This window comes from Pseudopodoces humilis, chromosome 5, assembly GCF_049639895.1.
Source record: "Pseudopodoces humilis isolate 2021_Gansu_Grassland_sample_001 chromosome 5, ASM4963989v1, whole genome shotgun sequence".
NCBI classification, from domain to species: Eukaryota; Metazoa; Chordata; class Aves; order Passeriformes; family Paridae; genus Pseudopodoces; species Pseudopodoces humilis.
In genome coordinates, this window is record NC_142204.1 from 30044489 (window position 1) to 30070144 (window position 25656).

The 25656-nt window shown below is 40.0% G+C and overlaps 1 protein-coding gene across 2 annotated transcripts in view; it reads left to right on the forward strand.

Annotated features, from left to right (window-relative positions):
- The first annotated feature begins 2942 nt into the window (after positions 1 to 2942).
- Positions 2943 to 25656, forward strand: part of EEA1 (early endosome antigen 1) — a 60152-nt gene continuing 37438 nt past the window's right edge. The window contains exons 1-4 of one of the 2 annotated variants that reach the window (XM_014248908.2): positions 2943 to 3074; positions 10964 to 11056; positions 13579 to 13701; positions 24339 to 24466. In XM_014248908.2, the coding sequence (XP_014104383.2) occupies positions 3051 to 3074; positions 10964 to 11056; positions 13579 to 13701; positions 24339 to 24466 (368 nt within the window). In that variant the 5' untranslated portion in view covers positions 2943 to 3050. The remainder of the gene's footprint in view (positions 3075 to 10963; positions 11057 to 13578; positions 13702 to 24338; positions 24467 to 25656) is intronic. The other variant, XM_005519423.3, reaches the window with a different exon arrangement.

Consider the following 25656-nt stretch of genomic DNA (forward strand, 5'->3'; position numbering starts at 1 on the left):
AATAGCCCAGAAACTTGTAGGCTGTAAGCATAAGCAAGTATATGTACTGTGCATGTACCAAATGTGTTCCTTGCCATTTTCTACCAAATGACAGTTTCAATGTAGCCCTCATTTGGGGTAGAAGATTGTGTGAACACCAATTCTTGTGAGCCATGGTCCAGATGTAATTGCTTTTTATTTGACTATTTGCATAGACATTAAAACCAAAGAATAACTCCCCAACAAAACCCCAAAGTTATCTATTGGAAAATCTGAGAAATGCTGGTGCACACCTCAGCCACCCTGAAAACTGCTTGTACAGTCAAAAGACTGATTTCAGTTATGTACAGAAATAAAAAAATGCTGGCTTTGACAGATATGCCAGAGGCTGTTGTAGTTCAGACTCTCAGCCTTCAGCTTGTGTTTAAAGGAAAAGGTACCTGTTCTCAGCTGGTTTTGGAAGAATCTTTGCTGTGATTGTGTTCTGACACTTTCTACCAACAATCGACTCTTTAGAAAGGCACCTTCTAACCCTCCAGTCACCAAACCCTTAACAGAGTTAATGAGGTTGCATAAAATGAAGTTTACAGCTCCCAAGCCTGAGGACACAGCCTATTTACCAACAGCTGAATATTCTGTTGAATTTTAGGAGAGCACATGATATGAATTCATAGACATTACCATACACACAATAATTAAAACCAAGGACTTCCACTAGAAGTTGGACTTCTATTTTTTTTATTAAATTGGACTTAATTTTTTTCTCCTGGATCTCTTCCCCAAGAGTGAGTTTTTATGTGCATTCTCTGGTACGTAAAAGCAACCACACTGCAATCTTTCCTTACCGCCAGGATTCAGTAGGGTCTCTCCTCTCCCTGGCTACCTATTTAAATTTGTAGGAACTTAGTATCTTTGAGCCTCATCTGACTCTGCTGTATTTGAAATTGGCCCACAGATTAACAGGTTACTGAGGGAATGATGCTTGGACAAGGAGGCAGATGCATGTGTTCTAACATCCACACAAGGAAAGGATCATGTATTTCTGATAAGTCTTGGTAAGAAAAGCCTCCTCTGATACAAGGCTTTTAACTAGTGTCCTCAAATTCTCATCTTCCTCTGAGCACTCAGGAATTGGTAATCTAGGAGAGTAAAAAACATTCTACAAAGATGGTTTGGTCAAGTTACCTGGGTCTGGCAAATTAAGCACTCTGGCAGTTTGTTGTATAGGCTGTCACTCTTGTTGAAATATCTATAAAACTTGTGGTCATTTCTGTTTAGATTCAGAGTAAATATCTATGGTTTGCCTAAATATTTAAAGATCTGTAGAGCTGTACAAAACCAATCTTGTTCCCATTATTAATCCCAAATACAAAATTCAGAAAAAAACCCACTTAAATGACAAATTTCAAAGCCATCTTGTACTATGGACACAGGAAAATGATGTGATAGGTGTGGCCAAAGTCACCACTTATCAGCTGAAGCCATTACCAAGTGTGTGTGTGCTCTTAATGTGCTTCGGTTGTGGATCCAATGACATTAACATGAAACACACTGGAATCTCTAGCTGGAGCAAACTGAGTCCAGTCACATAATGCAGCCTCCAGCTGCAGCAGCCAAATTCTTCTGGTCATGTGCTCACAACTCACGCAATGTATGAGGATTTTAGAGTACTTAGAAATGTCAGCTTCTGGGTGGAAAAAGGTTTTTGATCTTTACAGGACAACTGGTGTTCTGCTGTGATATTTGTTCTGGTCGGCACAATTAGTTGTTAAACAAGTTTATTATTTACTCGTGACCCTTTGTCTGGCATCCAACATGTGAAAGTTGCAGCTTTTGGATAGAACAGGGAACTGTATCTTGTTGAATTACATATTCTAGAGGGTACAGGTATTCCAGCAACTCTCCTGCCACATCTGATGTGGGGTTTTGCCTCAGCACCTGGGGATACTGATTCTTTCTCAGTTAAGCTTGTCAGGAAAATTAATCCACAAACACCAACAGTTTATGTCTAAAAAGGAGACAGACGAGTGCTGTAACTTTATCCAAATAAAGGGAAACGTCATGGGGCATTCCCCATGGAGTTCTCTCAAAATTTTTAGGGGATGAAGCTCCTCCTTTTTATCCTAATTTCCCGGCTGCATTTTCCCTCTCCCTTTCCCCATTGGCTGAGGTACTTCAGAGGTACAGACTCCCTGAAACGCCTAAAGACCCCCTTCTAATGGGTTGTGCCTTTTTTTTTAGTTTTTTTTTTTGAGGGGAGGTGTGTGTTTATGTGAGTAAAATGTTCTTTATTGATATTTAAAAGACACCTAATGGGTCACGCCACTAGGTCGTCTTTTCAGCTGAGGGCTTAAAGCAAGGAGTGTTCATCAGAATTAAAATTCCGGTTAATCATCCAAAGGAGTTTGGTTCAACAACCCTCACTGAACGCGAATATCTCAGCACTTTCCGTGCCACACGAGTAACAAAGTAACACGGAGCTGCATTTGCGCTTCGCCTCCTTCAGTGAGCCCTCAGCAGCACGCTCAGCCTGCAGTCCTTCTGCTTCTCTCGGCCGATGCCAGATTGGTGCCCGCAGCTATGGGGAGCCTGGGGCAGCCCCCGAGGGGAGAACGGCCGATGGCCGGGGCAAGACACGGCCGCCCTCCCGCTGCCTTCAGCAGCCAGGACACCTCTCGTGCGGCGGAGACCCCGGGCACAGCGCAGGGACAGGCAGAACTGCGGCGCTGGGCCCGATGCGGCGGGAAGGAGCGGGGCCGGGGCCCCGTGGAGCGATCGGTATTCGGAGCCCATCTCGCCCCGGCGGCAGGCCCCGGCCCGCTCCGCACCTCTATCCCGTTCTACCTCCCCCGCTCCTCGAAGTCGGGCGATGGCCACAGCCCCTTCCCCGCGGGACCCGCCCCTCCCCGGGGCGGAGCGCGGCCGCTGCCCCGCCTGCCCGTCCGCGGCGGCTGTCACGGGGCGAGCGGGCCGCACCGGGCTCCTGCGGGGCGGGGGCGGCGCTGCGCGGGGCCCCGCGGCTTCCCTTCGGCCTGGCCGCGGCCTCCCGGCGGCATCCGCGCTCTACCACCATGTTCAGGCGGATTCTGCAGCGGGTAAGGCAGCGAGACCCGCCCCAGCGGCGAGGGCGGCGTGTCGTGCCGGTGCCGCGCCGGTGCCGCTTCCTGGTGCCGGCCGGGCTCGGAGCTGCGCTCCCCGCGCCGGAGCCGGAGCCAGCGACCCTGTCCGGCCCGTCCTGCGGTACAGGGTGCGGGTTAGGGCCGTCGCGGCCCCGGAGGCCGTGAGTTTGTCCGCCCCCGCCCTCTCGCCGTGGGACGGCCCGAGCACCGACGGGACGGGACGGGCCGAGCCGGGCCCGCCGTCCCGGCTGGGGGCGGTGTCGTCCCCCGGGCTGGGCGGAGGTGCTGGCGGCGGGCGGTTCCTGCGGCCGGGCCTGTCGGAGGGGCGAGGGGCGGCCCTGCCCGGCGCGGCTCCTTTCCCTAGCGCGTCTCCTTTCCCTAGCGCGTCTCCTTTCCCTAGCGCGTCTCCGCCCGTCGCCGCGGCTGCAGCCGCCCGCGCATAGGGCAGGATAAAGGGAAACCCGGCCTGGAGAGAGCCGCCGCCGGGACCTGCGGTGATTTCCTCAGGGCTGGCAGGCAGGCAGGCTCTTAACGCCGAGAGCCAACCCGGCAGCCACCGTCCGGCTAGCTCCCATGTTAGGAATAGGAACCGGCTTTTCCGGCAGCTCCGCCGGGCTTGGAAAGCCAAGTTGTGACACTCGTTTATGAAGCCCTTCTCGCTTGGCCAGGTCCCCGCGCCGGTGCTGGTCGCCTCGCAGTTGGCCTGCGGCTCGGCTGGGAGCTGCCAGGAGGCGCTGGCGCAGGGCGGGTGCCGGCGCGGTCCCGGCTCCGTGCGGCCGCACGGCGGGCGCTCGGCGGGGGGATGCACCGAAAAGGGTTGAGTCACGCCGGCGGTGGGCAGGCAGCGCTCCAGATCCCGGACCGCAAGAGAGCGGTGTCGGTGTCACGCAGGAGGCGCTCACGGATAGAGAGAGAACCCGCTGCTCTCCCCGTTTTATCTGCTGTTGCTTCTAGAGCGTGCTGTCTGTAACACCTCTGGGAAAGGGTGTTTTATTGGAAACGCTGGCTTGCTCCCCATATCTGCCGTACAAAAAAGAGTTGTTACAGGAATGAGAGTTAGGGGAAATAAAGTAAGCATGCCACCAACTTTTTCAGTGTAAAACATACCTCATTATTTTTTGGTCATAGACCCTGAGCAGGTGAAGATCTTGGTCTATTTGGAGCTTCGTGTTTACAAGGAACAATTTCCTTCCTGAAGCTTAATGGGAAGTCCTGCTAACAAGCAGGGAAACTTAGTAAGGACCTAATTAAATATTGGCAGCAGTTTACTAGGTGTTTATTGGTTCTGAGAAATACCAGGCCATCAAGGAAGGCTTCTGTGAGAGAGGAAGAAGCTTCATACAGTGCCAAAGGATATTTGCCCTGACTATGAATTCAGCTAAACATATCTTATAAAAATGTAAAGTCAGTCCAAAAGTTTTTGTGTGAGAAACAGACACCTTTTCCTAAAAGATTGAACAAGTAGTTATTTTCCAGTTGCTCCTGAAAATTACAGGATTACAGGAGAGCTTATTGTCAAGAAAGGTGAAACAGACTTCTTCCTGTCTAAAAATTAAATAGAGAAATGCCAAGATTTTTGAAGGTGTTAACCTTTTAATTGCTGAAAATAACTATGCTTTTAAAAATTCGCCTCATACTTAAAGGGGCTTTAGGCATTTTGTAAAAATGATTGCATGAAGTACCTAGTACATACATACCATTTGGACTTGCACTCTGCTTGGCAAACTGAAAAATGCTTCTGCTGTACTTGGTATTTAAAAGAACCTTAGCTTTATCTCATGTATTTTAATAAAGAAATTAGTTATTAATATCTTTTGTGTGTCTCGTGCAGTAATTTGAAGGATAAGGAACCTCCTCTTGACCCTCTTATTGTCCATCGTTTGTATAGCTGGCAAAAACCCCCTGCCTTTCTGTCACTGAAACATAGCTTCTTGCATATGTTTGTTACATGATTGTAGGTGATGCCACCCTTTCTAGCTAGAGAGCTAGATAAAATTATGTTTTTGAAAAAGGAGTTCTTTATTGTGTTCCTTTTTGTTGTAACTCAGCTGGCTGACAAGCTGCAAAGGAGGAAGACAACAACTACAAAGATATGGTTTATAGTTTCTGATTCCTGAAGTTTCAAAACATCAGATATTTTTTTTTTTATACTGCTTTTCTACCTTGATCACCTTTTTATTTCTTCCACAGTTGTAATTTCTGTTTTTAGAAGCATCTTCACTGTGACTTTGAATGACATATTTTCAAAGTAGAAGGTATTATATTCTGAACATTACTTAGTTTTTGAGGTTAGTATCTCCATGCTGTCTTCAACTAGCTCCTCATTTTACATCCTTTCCCTACAAGCTTCTAAATTTTTTTATGAGTTTCTGAATTTTATGTGTGTTTTCAGCATGACATCTCAGGGATCCACCTGCGTTGTATGCTTGTACCATAAACCTCCCTTTTGTACGTTGTTGCCACTTCCTGGCTTCATGCACTGTTCATCATGCTGATCTAGAAAAAGGTAGTTTTTCCCAAAAGGCATCTGTGTGGAATGTCCAAGACACAACTTTTCTGCTCAAATAGTTTCATTTTTGTCAGTGGATTCCTTGGAGAGCAGTCTTTTCTTTATTGTGTTTAACTTTGATGCCCTTTGTGGGCATTGTGTCGTCTCTCTGTTGTTAATCTACTAGTGGGACAGTGGCAGTTGCCTCTGGCCTGTTAAAGCAGAGCTCATTTCTTGTATTTGCAAGGAGGAGGCTTTTATTTTCAACTGGTAGAAAACTGATTACTTTGACCTCCTTCTGAGCCTTCTTTCCATTGCTCATGATTGTTTAGTGGATGACTCATCTATTGGACCAGTGTGACTGCTATTTATGTTAGTAAATAACATCTGTAATATACTAATAAATAAGTTAGTTATAGAAAATAATGTCTTAGTTGTTTTTCTTTAACTGAATGTCTACAACTGTTAGCTACTGTGCTATGTTTGGGTGCTCTCTGTACTCTTCTATTGCTTTCTGTTTCTAACTAATGCTCGAGTTTTTGGCTTGAGATCTTGGTGTCTGGGGGAGAACAGGGCTTTGCAGGCATTTCTATAGCTCAGGTAGTACAGTCACCTTTTCTCTTACTCCAAACTCATGCACAGAGATATTTACTTGTCTGAAATCATTGCATCTCATGCCTGACTTATAATTTTCTTTTCATGTATACATTTTCATATGTATAAGTGCAGGGCTCACCTGATAGCATATGTACTTGGAAGGATGCTGAACTGCATCTGTGCCTCTGCCCTCTCCTCAGGAGTCAAAGGGAGCATGTGTGCCTCCTCCTGGGCACAAAAGTGTGCTTGTGTGAAACTGATGGCATGGTGGGAAAGAAAAGTTTTATGCCCTCTGAAGTCAGGAGTCATTTCATTTTACAGAGTCATAAAGCAGTGTCACACTGCTTTAGAGGTAAATGGTGTTACTGTTCTGTATGGCAAAATACACTGTTCCTGGCAGTGAGACTTCTTTGGCAACAAGGGCTTTGGCCCTCTTTCCTTCTCATTTTTGTGTCTTGTTTGTTGCTTCAGGAGCTTTTCATGGTTACAGTAGTACCCTGAGTAGTAGTATTTAAATCTGTGCTGAAAAAACTGTTAAATCTGTATTTTTTCATATTTTCTCAAGGCTTTACATATTTTTTCAGCAGTTTTAATTTATTCTGACTTTAAAATTGCTGAAAAGAGTATTCTGACTGAAAGCAACGTAGCTATAGACAGATAAAAAGACTATGCAAAAATGACTGTTAGTGTTCCGTATTTATACTCCCTCATTTTAAAGCATTAACTCAACTCATTCATTATATAATTTTCTATTCCTTTTCAGAAAACAAGCTGCAATCATTGTCATCCTTTTTGTTGTTAATGATGTTTCTTTATATTAGCTTGCAGTTTTGAGAAAACACAGAGAATGGCATTATGAAGTTTAGCATTTTACTTCTACAACTCTAGGGCTAGCAGTAGAAACATATGCTTCTCTGCAAAGTAAACAAATGTAATTGACAGCTAGGAGAGAAGTATGCTGGATCAAAGACTAATTTTGCATTAGTCTTTCAACTCTGGGTATGCCTTCAGATGTTGAATGTTAATTTTGTAATTGTACATACACAGAAGCCTGTGTGGAAATTTTCTTTTTCTCTGGGATTAGTAAGTAATTTATTTGCTCCCCTGTATAGGCCATCTGAAAACAAAGAACATCATTCTGAGTCCTTTTGTAGATCACAAAGTCCAAATTGTTCAATACGTTGTGATTCCTTTTTTTTTTTTTTAGTGGAATGTGATAGCACAGTGGTACATGAGCATAGCATAACTGTGTGTGTGAACTGATTTGATAAGGCAGTGATAAATTAAAAAAAAGACATTCCCTATGCTCCATTCTTTATTTAGATGGTGAAGGATATTTAAATTACATTACAGACTTGAAAGATGAGTTAGTTTCATTTTTGATCTTGGCTTCCTTAACATTCTTCCAATTTTTTTATTTAATTTTTCTTGCTACTCTGTATATTTTGAAACTTATACTATGGACTGTAACTAGAAAGTTACTTAATGTCCTCTTTCTTTCCTGCTCTTCTTTCCCTCGCATGGCACTCACCAGAAAATGTTTCTAAATCTAGCTTGGAATTACGCTTTCTCTTTTCAAGAGCACACATTGATTTTTGAAAGGTTAAAAGGATTTTACCAGGTACTGTGTAATAATTTCTGTCATACAATGTATGCTGTAAGACTTGCCATCCAGGGCATATTACTGTGATTATGGCATGTCTGAAGTGTTTCATAAAGTGAGTACTTTAAGCAACCATGGAGTAATAACAGTGTACAGTGGAGCAATAACAGAAGAGCTTGCATCCTGGAGGTTGTAATAATCTCAAATTTGTAGTGCCAGAATTAGCAGAACTTAATGGGCAAATCTCATTGCAAAATGGAGTCAGCTCTGGGATGGGCAATTAACAGTGTACAGTAGTGTTGTATGAGGAGTTATGAGGTGAAGAAAATACTGTAGTTTGGGATGAAATAATTCATTAGGTGTACCAGATATTGCAAAAGTAGAGGTAGATGCTGCCTGTCTAAAGAAATGGTTGGACCATCTCTTAGTGCTACTGAAATGTTAGATGCAGTATTCTAACTTTGCATTTTTCCTGGGAAACCTGGCTACAAGTTACCATTTGTTTTAGATACTATTGTTCTGATTGTCAATGGAGCACAATCCACATGTTCATTAATGGAGTTACTTTACTTGTATTTCAAAGCTTTCCTGTGGGATGTGTATTTCTGTGGGCAGCACTTCTTAGGCTACAGGACAAATGGGACAGGAGGGGAGCTCAGGATCTCCGTAGTCTGAACAGTGAGCAGGATCAACCTGGAGGTCAAAAGCAAGTTGCTCAGGCCTATCTCATAGTGGAAAAGCTGTTCTTTACGTCCAATAGGAACCTCTCATTTCAGTTTTTGTTTCTGGTCTTCCCACTGTGCGCTGCTTAGACCAGCTTGGCTTCCTCTGTTTGATGGCCTCTTCATGAGTGATGGTGTGGCTAATTTTAGTACTCCCAAAGTTGTCTCTACTTCCAGGCTGAGCCAGCCATTCCCTCAGCTTCTCCCACAGGTTAGATGCTGCATCCCCACAGGCCTTTTGCTAAAGTCACACTGGTTTCTCTGTGTTCTCCTTGGTCTGTGAGAGCAGTATCTTGATGTGGTCCAATGGGGACTGTGGGCCAGTGGGGAGTAATCACATCCCTTGATCAGTGGGCTGGGCTCCTTGTTAGCACAGTCTTTTTGGCAGCTGTCTCTGAAGACAGGGCACACTGTGGGCTCCTGCTCGGCTTGCTGGCTGACAAAAGGCCTTGGTCCTTTTCAGCAGAGAGACCTCTGTCACTGGCAGGAATTTTCCTTCCCTGGCACAGGACTCTGCATTTGTCCCTGTTGAATTGCATAGGGTTCCCCTTGGCCTGTTTCTCCTGGCATTTCTAGGTCTCTCTGCGGCAGCCCTGCCCTTGAATGTATCAGCTGGTCCTCCCAGTTTGATGTCATGTGGGAACTTGAAGGGTGTGCACCTGTGGTCCATGCTGGGATGTACCTTGTTTAGTGTCTGCATCAGTAACCCTGGGAAGAAGTACCAATGCCTTCACTTTGACATGTTTTGCACATATATAGCATCTCTGCTTACCCCCTTTCTTGCCTCTCCTGTTATTGCTTTGCAGAGCTTGCATTGCCTTGCCTGTTGCTTTTGTGTGCTGTACTAGAAGGTAATGGTGTTCATATTATCTTTTGATACAGCTTACGTGAAAAAGTCATGGAGTAGGAAAGCCAGAGTATGTTGATCACTTAACTGATGACCTCAGAGAAGGCTGGAGTGAGGAGAGATGGTTGTTTTCTCTTACTGTCACCAGCTCCCATAGCTTAGTGTTTCATTCCTCCTCACTTCCTTTTGGCCAGTCTTCAGAGCCTTTCCAAAACTGAAATGTATTTCAGTGGGAATTAAGTCCTTAATCAGTGAACCTGACCTGTTAGCAACATATTTTTTAGATTTGATAAATAGTAAAAGGCTGTTAGCTTTGTTGTCTGTTATCTTTTTTATCTATGAAAGTTGAAAATACATCTTTTTTTTAAAGCAAAGCAGGACAATATACTTAATATTCAAGGAACAGGAATAATGTCTGCTGTAGATATTTTATGAGGTTATAAAACTGATTTGTCTTAAAAAAAAAAAAAGGATCTATTTGAGCAAGAAAATTCTCCAAATAAGATTTTTGAGGCACCAAGAACAAGAAACTAAAACTCTGCCCCTCTCTCTGTAGATTTCAATCTATATATTTAAATTCTTTATCCTCTTATATTAAATCATAAAATCCTTTATAGTGTTACAAGTATTTCCAGATGGGCTAAAATACAGCAGTAACATTATCCCATTTGAGATTGTCATACTGGAACTAGATAACGAACTTCTTGTTCTTTGTTGAAACTAAGATTGCATGTACATATTGAGATAATTTTTAAATGATGTTTGCTTTGAGAATGCTTACTCTTCTGCCATCAGTTAAGCAGTGACATTCTGGAGATGAGTAAGAGAAGTTAAATAAAATTTAAATCAAAGTTATAATTAAACAAGGATTATAAGATACAATCCATCTACCCAGATTTTGAATCATGTAATATTTAAAGTTTATTTGCTTATTTTATCCAGGTCTGTAGTTTCAAGTCAATACTGTTGTTCTGATTTTCAGCATATTCATAGGAGTATATCTTTATAGGTTGTCTTACTGATTAGCATGTTTTAACTTTACCACAGCCTTGATTATTTTCTTTTATTTTTTTCTAAATCAAGGCAGCTTACTTGCTTGTGTGCCTGTTGAATTGACAGGGTTCTCAAACTTTAGTCTTTCATATGTTTAAGAGCTTGTCCAGAACGTAGACAAGCTATCAAGAAAGTAGGATGATACTAGTTTATTACTAATGAAACTTCTTAGATTGTAATTTCTACTGTTTTCCTGTAGGATATAGTGACCTAATTTAACATCTCTGAGAGTGATACAAGGGCAGAGTTTGAACAAAGTTTTTGTTTTGTGGTGAGCATTCATGAGAGGAAGCGGTTTAAAATCCTGGCCTTTGCTTCTGGTATCTGCTTGGTCTTTTATGGATGGAGAGTGTTGGATAGAAGCTTTTGTTGAAGTGTTGTGCTGAAAATGATATAGTTGCTTGTCAGCCTGTTCACTTCTTATGGAGGGAAAATACCTCTGTATTCCAACAAGTAGAAGAGAGGCTTTTGCGTAGGATATGTACTGTGCTTTATTAAATATTTATTAAGTATTAAAATGTGGACTCTCATTTTTGCCTTCCCCATCTATTTCAGACTCCTGGTAGAGGTGGGTCTCAGAGTTCGGATTCGGATTCATCTGCCACACCTGGAAATGCCGTGGACGTGAACAACGAAGGCTCTTCAGAGGTACTGTGCACCATACACAGGACTGGTGTCTTAAAACTTGGATGCTGTTTCTCTGATCCATGGAGCCGTTGCAGTAACTTTTGATGCCCTTCCTAAATATCAGCTGTACTAAACAAATACTTGCAAATGTCATATTCTAAAAACTGTTTGGTATTTAAATAAAAAAAGGAAGACTAGGCCATGTTTATATGTAACTATTAATTAGGCTTATCTATCTAAGTGGTCACAAACAATGGTAGTTCTAGAGATGAATTATTAAAATTGAGAGCAATGAGATGTAAGCTTAAGGCTCCTTGTTAATAAATCTTTCATGAGAGCTGCAGAAAACAAGGATTGACATTTTATCATGCTCATCCTCCAGTTTCACCTTTCTTCTGCTAAGATATAATGTGTACTGGAAGCCTCTTCCTTCTTATGAAATATCAAATATATTTGGTTATATTTGATGTTGGAGTATAAATCCTATCAGTGTTTCATGCTGAATACTGTTCCATACTTAATCAGCAGAATTAGTTGTTCTTGCTGCAATCCTATATTGCAATGTCTTTGTTTTTGTACAGTGTTGTCTGACATTAAGTCTCAAAAGTGCAAACTGACTTCACTGGCTGTTGAAGCTTGTTTGTGCTAATATAGCCTGATTACCTATCTTGAAAATGTTTTGAGCTTAACATACAAATACAGGGCAAGGTTAATTACCCCTATTACAACATTAAAGGGAGCAAAGTGCCCTTTCTTACACTGAATAAAATGTGTGATGATTAAAATACTCCTGTGTGTGATATGATAAAAGATAGGATAAACTTTCACTGTGCTGTTTAAAATCCTGTGCATCTGCTTGTTTCTTCTTTCTTGAAGCCTTATTGCCATCAATTTAATCAAACATTGCTGCATGTTATACGTGTCACAGATTTTTGAGTCCAAATTTGTTTTGTGTGCATATTTAACAATCCCTGAAGCAAATAAATATTCTTAAATTGTAGACTAAAATCGTATTACTTTTGCAGTTGATTAAGGCATAAAAACATGCAATGAGATGATTACTTCTTTCTAAAGTTTGGCTAAAGTGTTACAGTTCTGTTAATACGGGTGCAACATTGCTGACTGTACAGCTTGTGGCTGCCATAACATATCTCAATACTAATGGAGCAGTGTTTTTTTGATGTGGGAGCTTTCAGTGTGGTGGTGTGCCTGCACTATTGCCCCATTGGCTGTTCTTTCTACTGAGTCAAAACTGGGTCAGACCAAAGGCTGCCTTGTCACTCTTGATATACAAGTGTTACATTAAAAAGTGTCTTTTAGTTGTCCATAATGTCCATCATTTCTTGCATTGAGTATTGTCTTTAACATAGAATTTCAAAGTCTGTTTGAAACTGAGCTCTGAACTTGGTGATGGGTTTTTAGATTCACATGTAATGCTACTTGAATCTGTTAGCCTTACTTTTCCCTCACAGTTTGCCTGAGGGCTCCTCTCTCTTGGAGCTTCTCTTCAGGAGCACCATAGTTGGTCTCTGCAGAATGTTTGCTGTTTGTTTTATTATGATATTCCTACCTGATTCTCCATTGTTACGCAGTCAGAAGTCCATTAACTTGTTTTCACTCCAGTTTCTTGGCTAGATTTTTAAATTTGTATTGTTGTAAGATTCAAATGGAGAATAGTTATTAAATCTGTGCAGATTTTTATGTTTCCTTTCTCCTCAAGCCTGGTTGAAATAAATCCTGATTTTTAAGAATAGTGGTATGAAACAGGAGTGAGATAGTCTGAATTCAGACTACTCACACTGCTCAAGAAAAGGTAAAAATTTGCTCATGTCTTGTCTGTGACCATGTTGGCACTTCAGGTCACAGGTAGACCCATAATGAAATCTTTTATCCACTGTGCAATCTGTCCACGGGGGAAACATTTGAGTCTCTCTTACCTTTTCAGCTTAGGTCCCAGTGCAACTCTGTCTGCAGTACAGGATTGCTAAATATTCCATTCTTGCAGTGAGTCTACCAGTGATGAGATGCTCTCTTTGTGTAATGTAACTGCATTGACAGGTTTGCCTCAGCCTCTCCTGCTGCTGTTGCAAACTTGCTTATTAATTTATAGAGGCATTTCTGCAGTCTCACTGCACCACTCCTCCCTCTTTCTCTGAAACATCTGAACACCCTTATGGGAAACCTTGCGATGGATGTGACATAATGCCTTGTAATGCTCCATTCACAATTTGTTATGCAGTTTGTTCCTCTGTCACATGAAGGGAGCACCAAGAGTGTAAGGAAAACACATAGTTGTATGCAGCATGGTCCTAGTTTTTAAGGCATATTTTAGATTTATTTATTTTCATGTCCTTAATAACTCTTCCTTCTTGCTTTTTCTATGGTATCGGTATGGTTTGTGGAAGTTCTTTCTCCAAAAGGAAAACAGACTTTGCTTTTGGTGACTGTAGAGAGCTTTCAGTATAAGAATTCAAACTCTTGATTCCAGATCTGCATTTTTTTTTTCTTTATTAGTTTCTTAAAATCAAATATACATTTTACAGGGCTTCATCTGTCCATTGTGTATGAAAGTGTGTGTAACTCCTACTGATCTGTCTGAACATTACCAGAGTGAGCACCCTGGGATAGAAGAAAGACAGGAGCTTCGTGACCTCCCAGCTATTAGTGTGGGTCTTGTTTATTTTGTTTAAATAGCTTTGGTGATGGGCTGCTTCAAGTAACTACATATTTTCCTGGTGTTAGCCTTTTATATTGTTTCTTTTGATTTCTTGCTTAAACACAATGTGATTTCATATGCATGATTCCAAAGTATACATTCATCAGAAGAATTAATTCAGGTCTAGTTTTCTGTTCTGCAGTTGTCTGTCACATGAGACATTTTCAGTATTGGAAGACTTGCAGTCACTGATATATAATTTTTTTTTTTTAAACAGCTTTTGCTTGATTTTCTGATAAATAAGACTGATTCCTTATTTGATTTTCTTCACATCAGACTTGGTATCATGATAAGTATGGTGTTGGATCAGGTACATCCTTTGTGAAAAGAAATGTTTTGAGCTCTTACTAGCTAACTTTTTTAAAAAAGTGGATTTCTAGTGCAAGATAGGTACCTTGGGTAAAAGAAAGCAGAGGGTGGTAATATAAAAACTCAGAAATTTCTCTTTTAGAACATGTTTTAAGAGCTTATGTATTGCAGCAACTTTATAAAAATAATTAGAAAAACAAATTTTTAATAGGTAATCTTACTGGATGTTTTTATCCCCCCAAGAAAATGCAAAGGCTGTTTCAGCTAATAGATGTAAATTGTAGTGCATTTCTAATTTTTTTTCCAGTTGTGTGGTGTAAAACTGCACATTTAAACCAAAATGTGTGGTTTTATGCTGCAGAACTAGAAGAATTTAGATTCTGGAAGTTAACAGCCTCCAGCTGCACAAGGCTATCTGATTCTTTTTGCTACAAACTGTGACAGAGTAGATTTGACTTCTGGGGGTAGGCAGCTTGCTGTGCACTAAATGGGTTTGTATAGAGGTGAAGTTTTGCATTATTTCTGCCCATGTTACTTTTGTTGAGTTTTGAAATCTTAAGTGTTTATTCTAGGATGTATGTGTGATGCGATTTTATTTGGTTTGTTACATTTGCTAGGTAGTGCTTTTTTCCTTCCTTATACTTGGTGTGTATTTGCACTGTATTTTTGAAGGGAAAACTTCAAGTTATTGGATGTTACTCTCAAAAATGATGGAAGGAATCAATACCTTGATTATTCTAGAGATAACTTGAGCTGTCATTTCCAGTGTGAAGTGTCACCTGCTAAAGTGAGTAGGATCTGTGGTGAGACTGAGCTGTGCCGCTCTCTAGGAGTGGTGTGGAACCAATCTCCTCAGAGCCAGAGCAGCTTGAGTATGGCTTTTGATGGACTCCTCACTGCCTCGTGTTGAAACAGAGGCTGTCAGTAGTGCTCTGTTGTGGTCAAGTCAAATTCTTATTTTCTTTATTATCGCAATGCAAGTGCTGTACTTGAAGAAGCTGTGGCATTCTTGATGTGCTGGTGTTAGTAGATCGTGGGATGTGAGCCATCAGAGGTGGTTTGATCACCTGAAGAAGTTACTGTTTTGTTTAAGCTGCTTGTGCTTAGCATATTTTATGGAGTTGACCGAAGGGTTCTTGCCCACTTTGACTTTTTGTTTTTCCACTGACTTTTTGTCAGTTCCTTGGTCAGTACTTTTCACTTGTCAAGAGCTGATTACAGCTTTTAACTTGATAAACCTGTGTATTGACTGTAGTGCTTGAAATATAGATTCACTTGTTTCTAGCTGTTGTTTCCTGCTGCTAAAGGAAGCTGTGTTTCTTTGTACTGTGGTTCAGTAAATATCTGTAAAACGTGAGGAACAAGGAAAGCAAATATATGTGTGGGTTTTTTTTCAAGTTGATCTTTTAATATATGAGAATGCCTAGAAGCATTGAAAAAGTGGGGAATTCTGTTAATAACTATAGTCAATACTAGTATGAAAAGTTTAAAATGTTTGACTACTGAGAAGTCAACAAGCAAGCTGATTGTTTGCTGATGGAAAATAATAGTTTGCATTTGTAGTGAGCACATTGAAACAGAAACACAGTGTCACACCTCAGTCTCTGCCGTTTCTGTGACAGCATTATAACAATGATCAAATGTTGTCATCTTACATAGTAGACATATGAAACATTGCTCATTTTGCCTTATTTAAATTGTTTATGTTTAGTGGTATTGCTTTTGGATAGTGCTGTGGGTAATATATAGTCCTGGGAAGAGTTCAAATACCTTTTGTTGGAAACTGCTGAAGAAGCTTGTGAATTCAGGATTTTTGCTAGTGAATTCTCCTTAAACAAGGAGATAGGATGTGTTGCAAGGCCAGTATTTGGTTACACTTTGTAAGACCTGAAAAATTGTTACTTAGTTAACAAAAGCTTTAGTACCTTGCATTACATGTTAGATTTTATGTGTAGTTTCTTTGTTAACCCTTCTTCCACTGATACACCTATTAGCTGATTAAAATTTTAGCAGGTGCCCCTCTGTTCTCCTTGCTCTTCCTTCCTCTCTGTCCTCGGTGCAGTGAGAGTTGGTCTTAGTTTTTCAGTCACAAGCATTCACACCTGCAGTGTCCTGTTGTGGGAAAGGTTTCTTGCCACTTGCCTACAGCCTGATTTATGGCCATCTTCTTGAACAGCTCTCTGCAGCCCTCTTTTTCAAACTGGGGGTTGAAATATATGATGACTGGTGAAAAGGTCAGTGTAATACTTCCCTTGCCCCTCAAGCTGTGATGAAGCCTTGCTTTAAAATACAATGGCCTATTCAGCTGCAGGAACAACCACCAAAATGTTGGCAAATATCTGTCCTTGTATAGCCAACTTAACCAAAAAAATGCTGTATGAAAGTCACACACATCACCCAAACATTGTTTCCCAACTTCCATGTATACAGTGGTGTCACTAACAAAAGCTTGTGTGGTGGTTTCTGTTTTGTTTCCTTATTTATTTATTTTTTTTTAAAGGAATGATAGCTTTCTAAACTGTGTAACTGTGCCCTGCATTTCCTGACGATCTGTTGGACGTTCAGAACATCTAAACAGTGAGTCAGTATAGAGGCATAGTTTGAGACTTCCTGTCCTGTTTTTATCTGAGGCATAGAAAGCAACCACTGAATAGTACCCCTGCAGCATTTAGAATATAGCAGCTGTTAATATCTGCTGTCATATCTACCACTGGGCTAAATCTAAGACAATTTTCTGACGGTTCTTTCGGGTAGTCTTCATAAATTTCCAGATGTTTAGTAAGAATGTGTTTCTTGGCTGATACAAGGAAGATATGACCTTGATGTTTTCTGAATAGGTTTTTTGTAACAGATTTACAGAGACTGTAAACTGGCATAATAGTTGTGCAAAAATGTGTGGTTATTAAATCAGTCCTTAAATAGACCACATTCTTCATGTTTTTTTTCCCGACTTGTCTCCTATTGTAGAATCTTCTTGATTGAAGATTGAATTGATTGAATCTTCTGTTTTTATGCATGCCCTTGGAATGTTGCAGACTGTTACTGCACAGAACATCATGTCAGTGCTTTAAAGCTGATATTTTATTCTCTTTTTGTTGCTTCTCCAATTAGGTTGTGATGCCTGTTCTCACCTCATCAGTACTTGCCTGCTTTGCACATGAACAAAAATTATTGATTGAGTTACATTATCATATTAACTTCCTTCAACATCTGAACAATATTAAGAGGATGAAGAATTAGAGATTCTGATTTGATTTGACTTGGCCATGGAATAGAACTTTTCCTTAAGAAATAGAGATCCCACTGGATTAGAATTTCTAATTCATGACACAATTGTATTCTTGTAGGTTGTGACACAATTTTAGTCTTACTCATCAATAGCAGTAAAAAACAAAAGAGAACTGAAGTAGAAATTTTGTTGGTTCTATTCTTCTTAGGAAGAGCCTAGCTTCTTTTCTAGGAAGAAATCAATTCTAAATTCTGGTAGAAAATACTATATAAATACACCTTTGCTCTCTTTGTCCAGAAATTTAAATACTTGTAAAATTGAAATGGACTGCAGGTCTTAATTATATTCAACATGACCTTTTTACCTACTTTTCTAATAGAGATGTTATCTGAGAAAGCCACTGTCATCTGTTTACATAGAGGAAAGGGCTTTAACTGGTGAAAGACATGAAAAATGTCAACTGTATTTTCTTTTTAACAGTATATAAAAGGAGTGACCTAATTTATTTATTCTTTAACTTAAAGTATGTCATGATTTTTTAAATCAATATGTAAGCCTTCTGAAATAAATTGTGAAATGCCCTTGCTGTCTAGGCAGACCATTTAATCTGCTTCTGAGACCTTCCTGAGGATTCACTTAATTGCTGTGATATATATTTGGAAAATACAATCTAGAAGCTACTTGATACATCTTTCAGCTCTGAAATATCACTTATGTTTCTCTCCACTGGCCCTAAACATATAGTTTCTGATCTTCCATCATGTAAAATGTTTCAGACTTTAAATCACTGTGTAACTGCAGAATATTTGGGTTTTAGCTTGGACTTACTGTTTGAGTGCTGGTGAAGATGTGTATCTTGTATTGAGGAAAATTGTGGAGGTTCACCTGCAGTGGAAGAAGCATGAATGATGAGCTTCCTAAACATGCTGGACTTTATTTACAGCATACAGCTTATTGTACCAATACAGCTGCGTGAGTGTTGCTAATGTAAGTCTGGATTCTGAGAGATGGGCAAACATAGGTCATGCCCAGAAGGTGTTACAGCCCTGGGCTTCAGACACTGCTATTGGCTTTTTTGTTCATTCAGCTCACTGGAAACAGGCTGTAGCTGGGGGTGCTGGCCTGGTATTTCTGGAAGGTCAGTGGTATAAATTAGATACTCAAATCTATTTAAACTTAAAGCCTAGTCATGTGAATGCCAAGCATGTGTCATGAAAGTTTTCCATATGGTTAAAGTGTCAGTTATCCTGAAATGATTCTATGGGGCAGAGTTTTTTTATTTTTTTATTATTTTATTAATTTTTTTAAATTTTTTATTTTTATGTATTTTATTTTTTTTATTATTTTTTTGTTTTTGTTTACCACAGTTCTTAAATATTTTCCAAGAATGGAAAACAGTGAAGCAGTGAATTTACATGGTTCTCTAAGCTTGACTCACAATGTAAGTGCTGGAATAAAAATACAAGATGTTGCAGAAGCTTTGTATTAGTAAATGAAGTTCTGTGCTATATGAAGCTGTTTGTGCTATATGGCTCTCTACCACACACAGCTGTAGATCAGCAGCAATCATAACATCCTAATGGGACCACTTGTTCAATTCTATGCAATTCAATTTAATTTAGAAATTATTAAAATGGGATTGAACGCACTACCATCAGATACTTCTAGAAGGTGCTAAGGAAGCTGAGTTGCTACGGCTGTGACTTTAAAACTTATATAAGGTACCTTATTGGATTCTAAGGACATGAGCACATCTGAATTGCATCCTGTAAAAACTGTTTGGTCCATGGGACTGTCCTTCATGAGGTGTCATCTGTCTGCCAGGTAACTCCTGTTTTAATTTGTGATAAAGGAACTTTGAGTAAAGCAAACTGTGCCTCTCCCTTATTAACTAATTAAGGAAAGATTTCATATTAACGCTAAAAGACCATTTCATTAAAGCTCAGGGTAAAAGGAGGGCAGAGAAGAAGAGATATTGAATGCATCTATATGTAGGGTGTCTCAGGCTCCAGTTACTGGTGATGGAGCCCTGGGAGTTGTTATGCTGACTCTACCTAAGGTTATACACATTTTTTCAGTCAGATGACTAGTTTCTTGCTCCATTAACTGTGTTGAATAGCTCTGCATTGGTAGTGATTGGGGAGTAGACATCTACATGTAAATGTTGGGTTTTTTTTAAACCTCAGTTGGGAGCCTTCAGCTGATGAAAAAAAATCATTAAAAGTAAGACAATATTCTGAAAAGGCTGAAATTTTCAAAATACTTCACAGCCAACCCTATCACCCCTAGTCCTACAGAGTAATATAAGGAGAAGAGAGAAACCCAGAGACCATTCAGTCCTACACATTCATTTTCTGGTTACATAAACTGTTTCTGCATTCAGTTTAAAATTGTGTGAGGTTTAGTAGGACTCTGTGGTAGCCTGCAGCTGTTCTGGTTGTGTCTGCCTGTGGGGCTGGGCCCTGCTTTTGCTATTTCAATGTTGTAGGCCAAAGTTCTTCCAATAGTTAATAGCTCTCTAAATTATTTTAGTACAAAAAAACCCCAAACCCCACGCTAATTTTTCTAGCAAGACTTTCTTTCTGGTGTTGCTTTTAGTATCCTGGCATAGTTCCCAAAGAATGCTGTCTTAATGATTCATACAAATATTAATGCTATCAGAAGGAAATTATTTACCTTGAATGGCTTTAAGGAGATAGAGCACTGAGAAGCTTACCTTTATCAAGCCTGAAAGTAAATCTCAACTATTAAAGGGGAAAAATAGTTTTTTGTTCTTTGGGCTTATTTGTAAGTCTGTCTCAAGAAAGGTAAGTAAAAAAGTTTCTGGTGCTTTCATGGAGTCTGAGATCTTTGGTGAAATTTGGCATTATAACTCAAGCTGAGTCAAGATGCTTTCTTACAAAACTTTTTTGTAGCAGTTTCTGTTCTGCTGTGAGTGAAAGCCATGTGTTTTGGAGTCTTGGCACTGAGGAAGGCCTGTCTCACTGCAAACAGCATGGTCCTCTGCTGATGCTTGATGCTTGGCATGGCTCATGGGCCTCCTGAAAGAGGAACGTTTCCCTTGGGATCAGAAAATTGGGATTTGAAGTTTAGCGTCTCACTCGTTTTCATTGGAATGCCTGGACTATTGGGTCAGGGACTATTCTGAGCTTTAAGTTGTGTCCTGTCTCCTAGTTGGTTGTTTGTGCATGTATATTGGGTTTTGGGTTTTGGTTTGAATGCCTTTTTTTTTTTTACTGCTCTTTCTGTGTATTGCTTCAGAAATTTTGTGGTGATCTCAAGAACTCTTTCATGATGAAAACTAGTGCATATAGTTGTTGTGGTTTATTTTTTATTCTCTGCGAAATGGACAGGCATCTGCAAAAATCTTTGGATTCAATAAATTGTCATTTCTTGGTGAGAAGATATAAAAACAAACCCAAGTAATCATCATTTAACTTTTTATAGGCTCTTTCCTTCCTGTGTAAAGTGAGATAAAACCCAACTAGAAACATCCGCTAGGGAATCTTGAATTATGTGCATCTCTGAAGGGGATATAAGTGATGTCTTCGCTTTAACAAGTGAAGAATGTGAAATACTTTTTGCTTCTCTGTGGCTGTGCTTTGTGCAAAGTAATTCCTAAGTACATGTTAAAAGGAAACCGACCAAAATTCAAGATCCTCCCATACTTCTCTAAAGGATCTTCTTCTCTAAAGGAGTCTGTTAATTAAGGTATCCAGGTGCAGGCTTACCGGGAAGGATGCCTCAGCTCCTCCCCCAGGCTGTGATGACCAGTATTACATCTCTTGGTTGTAGCTATACAATATCTTTATCCAAGACAGGTGTGGTCCTGATGTAGGAATATGTTGGACCTGATAGGATATTGATTCCTGCAAACTGACAGAAATATTCACTAAATTTAAGCATCTCAGACCATCAGGTTTCTTCCCCTATTTTTACATGTTTGTCTTTAGAATAGTAAAATACACTTTAGAACATATTTACAAAATTCATCTCAAGATGATTTTTTTTATTTGATAAAATATTTGAGATTTTTTTATTTGGCTGTATTTAATTTTAATTTTTTTTTTAAGTGGTAAAATTAGTGATCCACCAACCCATTTTCCCAAACAAGATTGTCATTGGGGTTGATAGTTACAGATCTAAGAAACTTATACACTTCTGCCTGTTACTGCCTGCTGCCAGGAAGATCCTGATGATTCTGATTTTCCTGCTCTAAAGAGAACTGAGTTAGTGCTGCTGACATCACAGTTGACACTGGATATTTTCAGTCTGGGAAGTGCAGCTGGTTCCTGGGTTCATGCTGTTTGAGGCTCTGATGTATGAGTGGTAGTTGCCTGCATCTCTAGGAGCTGGTATTCCTGCCCATCTCTGTACAGGAAAGATGACATTTCCCATGACAAGGGCGCCTTGTTGCTGGAGGGTGATGGCTCACTCTGTTAGAGCCTGGATGTCAGACCTCTATCAAAAGCTGCCTTAGATGAAGGGTGCGTGTGAGAGCTTATTCCAACAATGCTAGGTCCTCCAAAACTGAGGCCAGGCTTGATCATGACAGTGCTGGTGGAGAGCCTGGGACTGGTGGATGATGCACTCTTTGTCTCTGCTTGTGTGAGATGAAGGCAGTTTCTAACAAGGAGGAGATGAGGAGGTTTTGTCCATGTTTTCCCTCTCTGCCAATGGCAGTATGCCTGCCTCCCCAGAGCTCCCATCCACCCTGCAGGCACATTCCCTTTGCTCAGCAGCTCTGTTCTGCCTCTGGCCCCTTGTCCTTGTGGACCTTGCCATCAAATCTGCCTGCCTGGGAAATCTTGGCTGGCTTTGCCCAATAATTGAGATGAAAGATTGCTGTCCCCCTGGGCTAATTGCACATGTAATCTATTCTTTCCTCTTTTCTAGGGCTTCTGTTTGCACAGAATAAACCCCAAGCACAATAAAACCACAAAAAACACCCAAGCGAAGAAACAGATTTTGCCATTTAAATGAAAAGAGATAAATGGCAGAAGGAAGGAGAGGCCAGAGCAATTTTTTATACTCATTCATTCTAGATGCAGTTACTGGAACTATGAGGAACATATGCTTTTCTCTATGAGCAGCAGACCTTCCCATCACTGGGAAACTAAACGCAACACTGAGAACTGCTTAGTAGAGTTTCATCCCAAAAGGATCCTGTCATTGTCATTGTGTGGAACTGACTGCTTTCTGTGTAAAGCTTACTAGGAAAAAAACCCAATCCTGTATTTTGTGACCCCCTATGGTTCATTGCCTTTTGCTGTGTGCCAGGAAACTCTGTCTGGTTCTTGCACTCAGACCCTGACTGGCATCCTATGCAAATTGTATCAGATAAATATTACTGGGAATCTAGTAGCTCAACAAATTTTCTGTATGCATACTTATATATTAGTTAACTTGATTTAATCTGGAGTGATACTGTACTGATCAACTGTGCAAATAAATGGTTGTTAAGGTTAAATGCCTGTTTCCTGCTTAGGAAGAAGAGTACACTGTTTTGTTTGGTCTAGTTGTGACAAAACTAGTTTTCCATATGATATGTGGTGAACTTGACAAGTGACTGTACTTAGTAATTAATTTCTGAAACACTAAATAAGTAATAGAAGTTATGAAGGCTCTATTTAGAGCTTTGGCTACATTTGAGTATCTGAACATGGTAGTTTTCCTGGGTTAAAACCATGTAAATATTGATCAATTCTTAGTGACTCATGAAACAAAATACTACGAATGACTAGTTAATAAATGAGTGCTATTTGTGGTTATCAACATACACATCAAATATGTTCACTTTGTGCCAATATTTAAAGTGTTGTGGCTTGTCTGTTAGCATCCAAATGCAAAGTTAAGAGCAGAAAAGTGTCAAAACTCTTCATAAATCATATGTGAGCCTGTGCTAGGTGTAGTGTGATAATCCCATTTAGAGGAGTGCTCTCATCTTAGGTACTGGACAGCCTTGGTTTAATGTTGGAGTACACTACAGTTTGTAGTGGCATAAGAAAGTTAAGGATAACATATAAATGTAAAAATGCATATTTGAAATGAATTAAAGAGACAGGGGGCCTTAAAAAGATTAAAGACAGGCACCCCACTTACATGAGGTCCCTTTCACACTGCTTAGAAGTACAGGGAGTCTTTAATGTGAGGTGTTCAGCTCTCACTCTGGAATGTCCCAGTGTTGCTACTGTGTTGCATTTTGGGCTGAAGTGTGGATGGGAATTGAGCTCAGAGCTGGTATGATAATCACATGAGCGAGGAGCCGGTGTAAAGTCCAGCAGTCAACACCAGATGTAATAAACTGAAAAATTAGGTGGATGGTGCTTCTGGTAAGTGGCAGCTTGGACACTCCACAAATGTTTTAGAGAAACATGAAGAGGAACATAACACTGTTTCCATTTGTGGGCTAATGGGGAGAAAGAGGGCATTGATCTGCTAAATTTCCACTCTGGTAAGCTTGTATATATGCTAGATAGAAAATGGATGATTTCTGACTCTTAAGGCTGTAGAGATCTCATTTTCTTGATGTGGTATTTATCTGAGTGGCATTTTTCAATTAATTATATGGAAGGTAAAAAGTGATTCTTAGTTGTCTGGCCCATATTAAAATCAATATGGAGATAATTGGTTTATGAATAACTTTAGAGTGGGTCTTTATATTTCATTTTTCAAGACCAAACTCCAGGTGCTACATTTTATTTGGAATAAGAATGTGATTTTATGGAAAGTTATATTGAAAATTGTTTTATTGGGGGGTGGGGGGAAGAAATTACCGAACAGTCTTTTTTATTTTGCTAAATAAAATATTGTTGCTAGCATGTAATGGTGTTGGGGAAGAATCTCGCTGAATAATAGAATATACTTTTTGTAAGCATTTTTTAACTTTTTAATTTCAAAAACTGTTATTAGAGCATGAAAGAATTAGTATGAATCTTCAGAATTGCATTTACTAGTCCTTAAATGTACAAACAAACTTCTGTGTAAAAATAAGATGGAGAAGAAATGTGTCTCATATTTTTTTTGTTTGTTTTTCCTTTTTGTAATAGGGCTTTATTTGTCCTCTCTGTATGAAGTCTCATGGATCAGCAGAGGAGCTGTTCAAGCACTATGAAGCAGTTCACAATTCTGGCATTGATTCAACTCGTGGAGGGGAAGGTCATCTGTCACTGGAAAGGTGAAACAGTACCCATTTATGCATGTGCTTTTGTGCCAGTGTTGAGCTGCTTCTAGTTACACTCAAGGTTTTATTAATTTGAACTTATGCAGTCAAGTATTTATGTATGTCCCATTTCCAACTAGAATTAAAAGGCAGCTTGTAACTTATGTTGTCTGATACTGATCTGACAGTAGGTGAAAATCAGATACATGTGTTTATGGTACTAAGCCACCTGTTTCAGATTCAGCAGACAGTGCAGCATTACAGACCAGAATGATTTTACAAGTGTAGCAGAAAAAATACAGGTTTCTCCTAATTTCTGACATAGAGCTGAAATATCATTGTTTGAGAGTGGAGCGGACAACCCTAAAGATAGAGAGGAAACCCAATTTTGTCCCAAGTTAATTAGGATATTTGCTGCATAATTACAATATCAGTATATGCTTAAATAGCTTTCCTTACTCTATATTATAACCTAGTTATTTGCAAATCTGTGTGTGCCAGTAATTCTCCTTCTGTGTTTCAGAAACTCCATGTTGATCTTCAGAAATCTTAACTAGTTTATTTAATATTTTTCCTTTTGTCAAACCTGTATTGTTAAATACATCCCTAGGGAGAATATCAGATTGTTTTATTTTTGAGAGGAGGGATATGTAGCAGGAACTGATAATGTGAAACTTTCTCTAGAAATGTTTAACTGAGTAGTCTGAGCTGCTTTGGGAAGGTTTTTCTTGGGGGTAAAATTTACATAAGTTTCCCCTTGCTTCCTGCTAGTTCTTTTTCTGTTCAGTGCTTGTTTTTCACTATTATAAATAGCAGTCCATGGTACTGTTTTGTCACAGGCCCCCAGACTCCCCTGGTTTGTACACAGGAGAGTCAGAGTGAGCAGCACAGAGACACACAGCACATGACCTTGTGGCTTCTGCTGATCCTGGGAAGTAAACAGTTCAAATGTTTTGTCACAAGCAGAAATGTGAACCAAAATGAGAAATAATTACATTGAAAGAAATACATATATTTATGTAGCTAACTCAAGAGAGAGTAGATCTTTGGTGAGAAAAGAGTGTGGAATGTAGCCTGTTTCAGTTGATACCCAAATACAGATATGCATCTCCCCAGTACTGAGCAAAGCTGGCAGGTCAGTAGGAACCAGTATTAGCAGAGATCTTGTATGACTCCTTCATTGTGGATAGCTGCCTTCTTTCTCT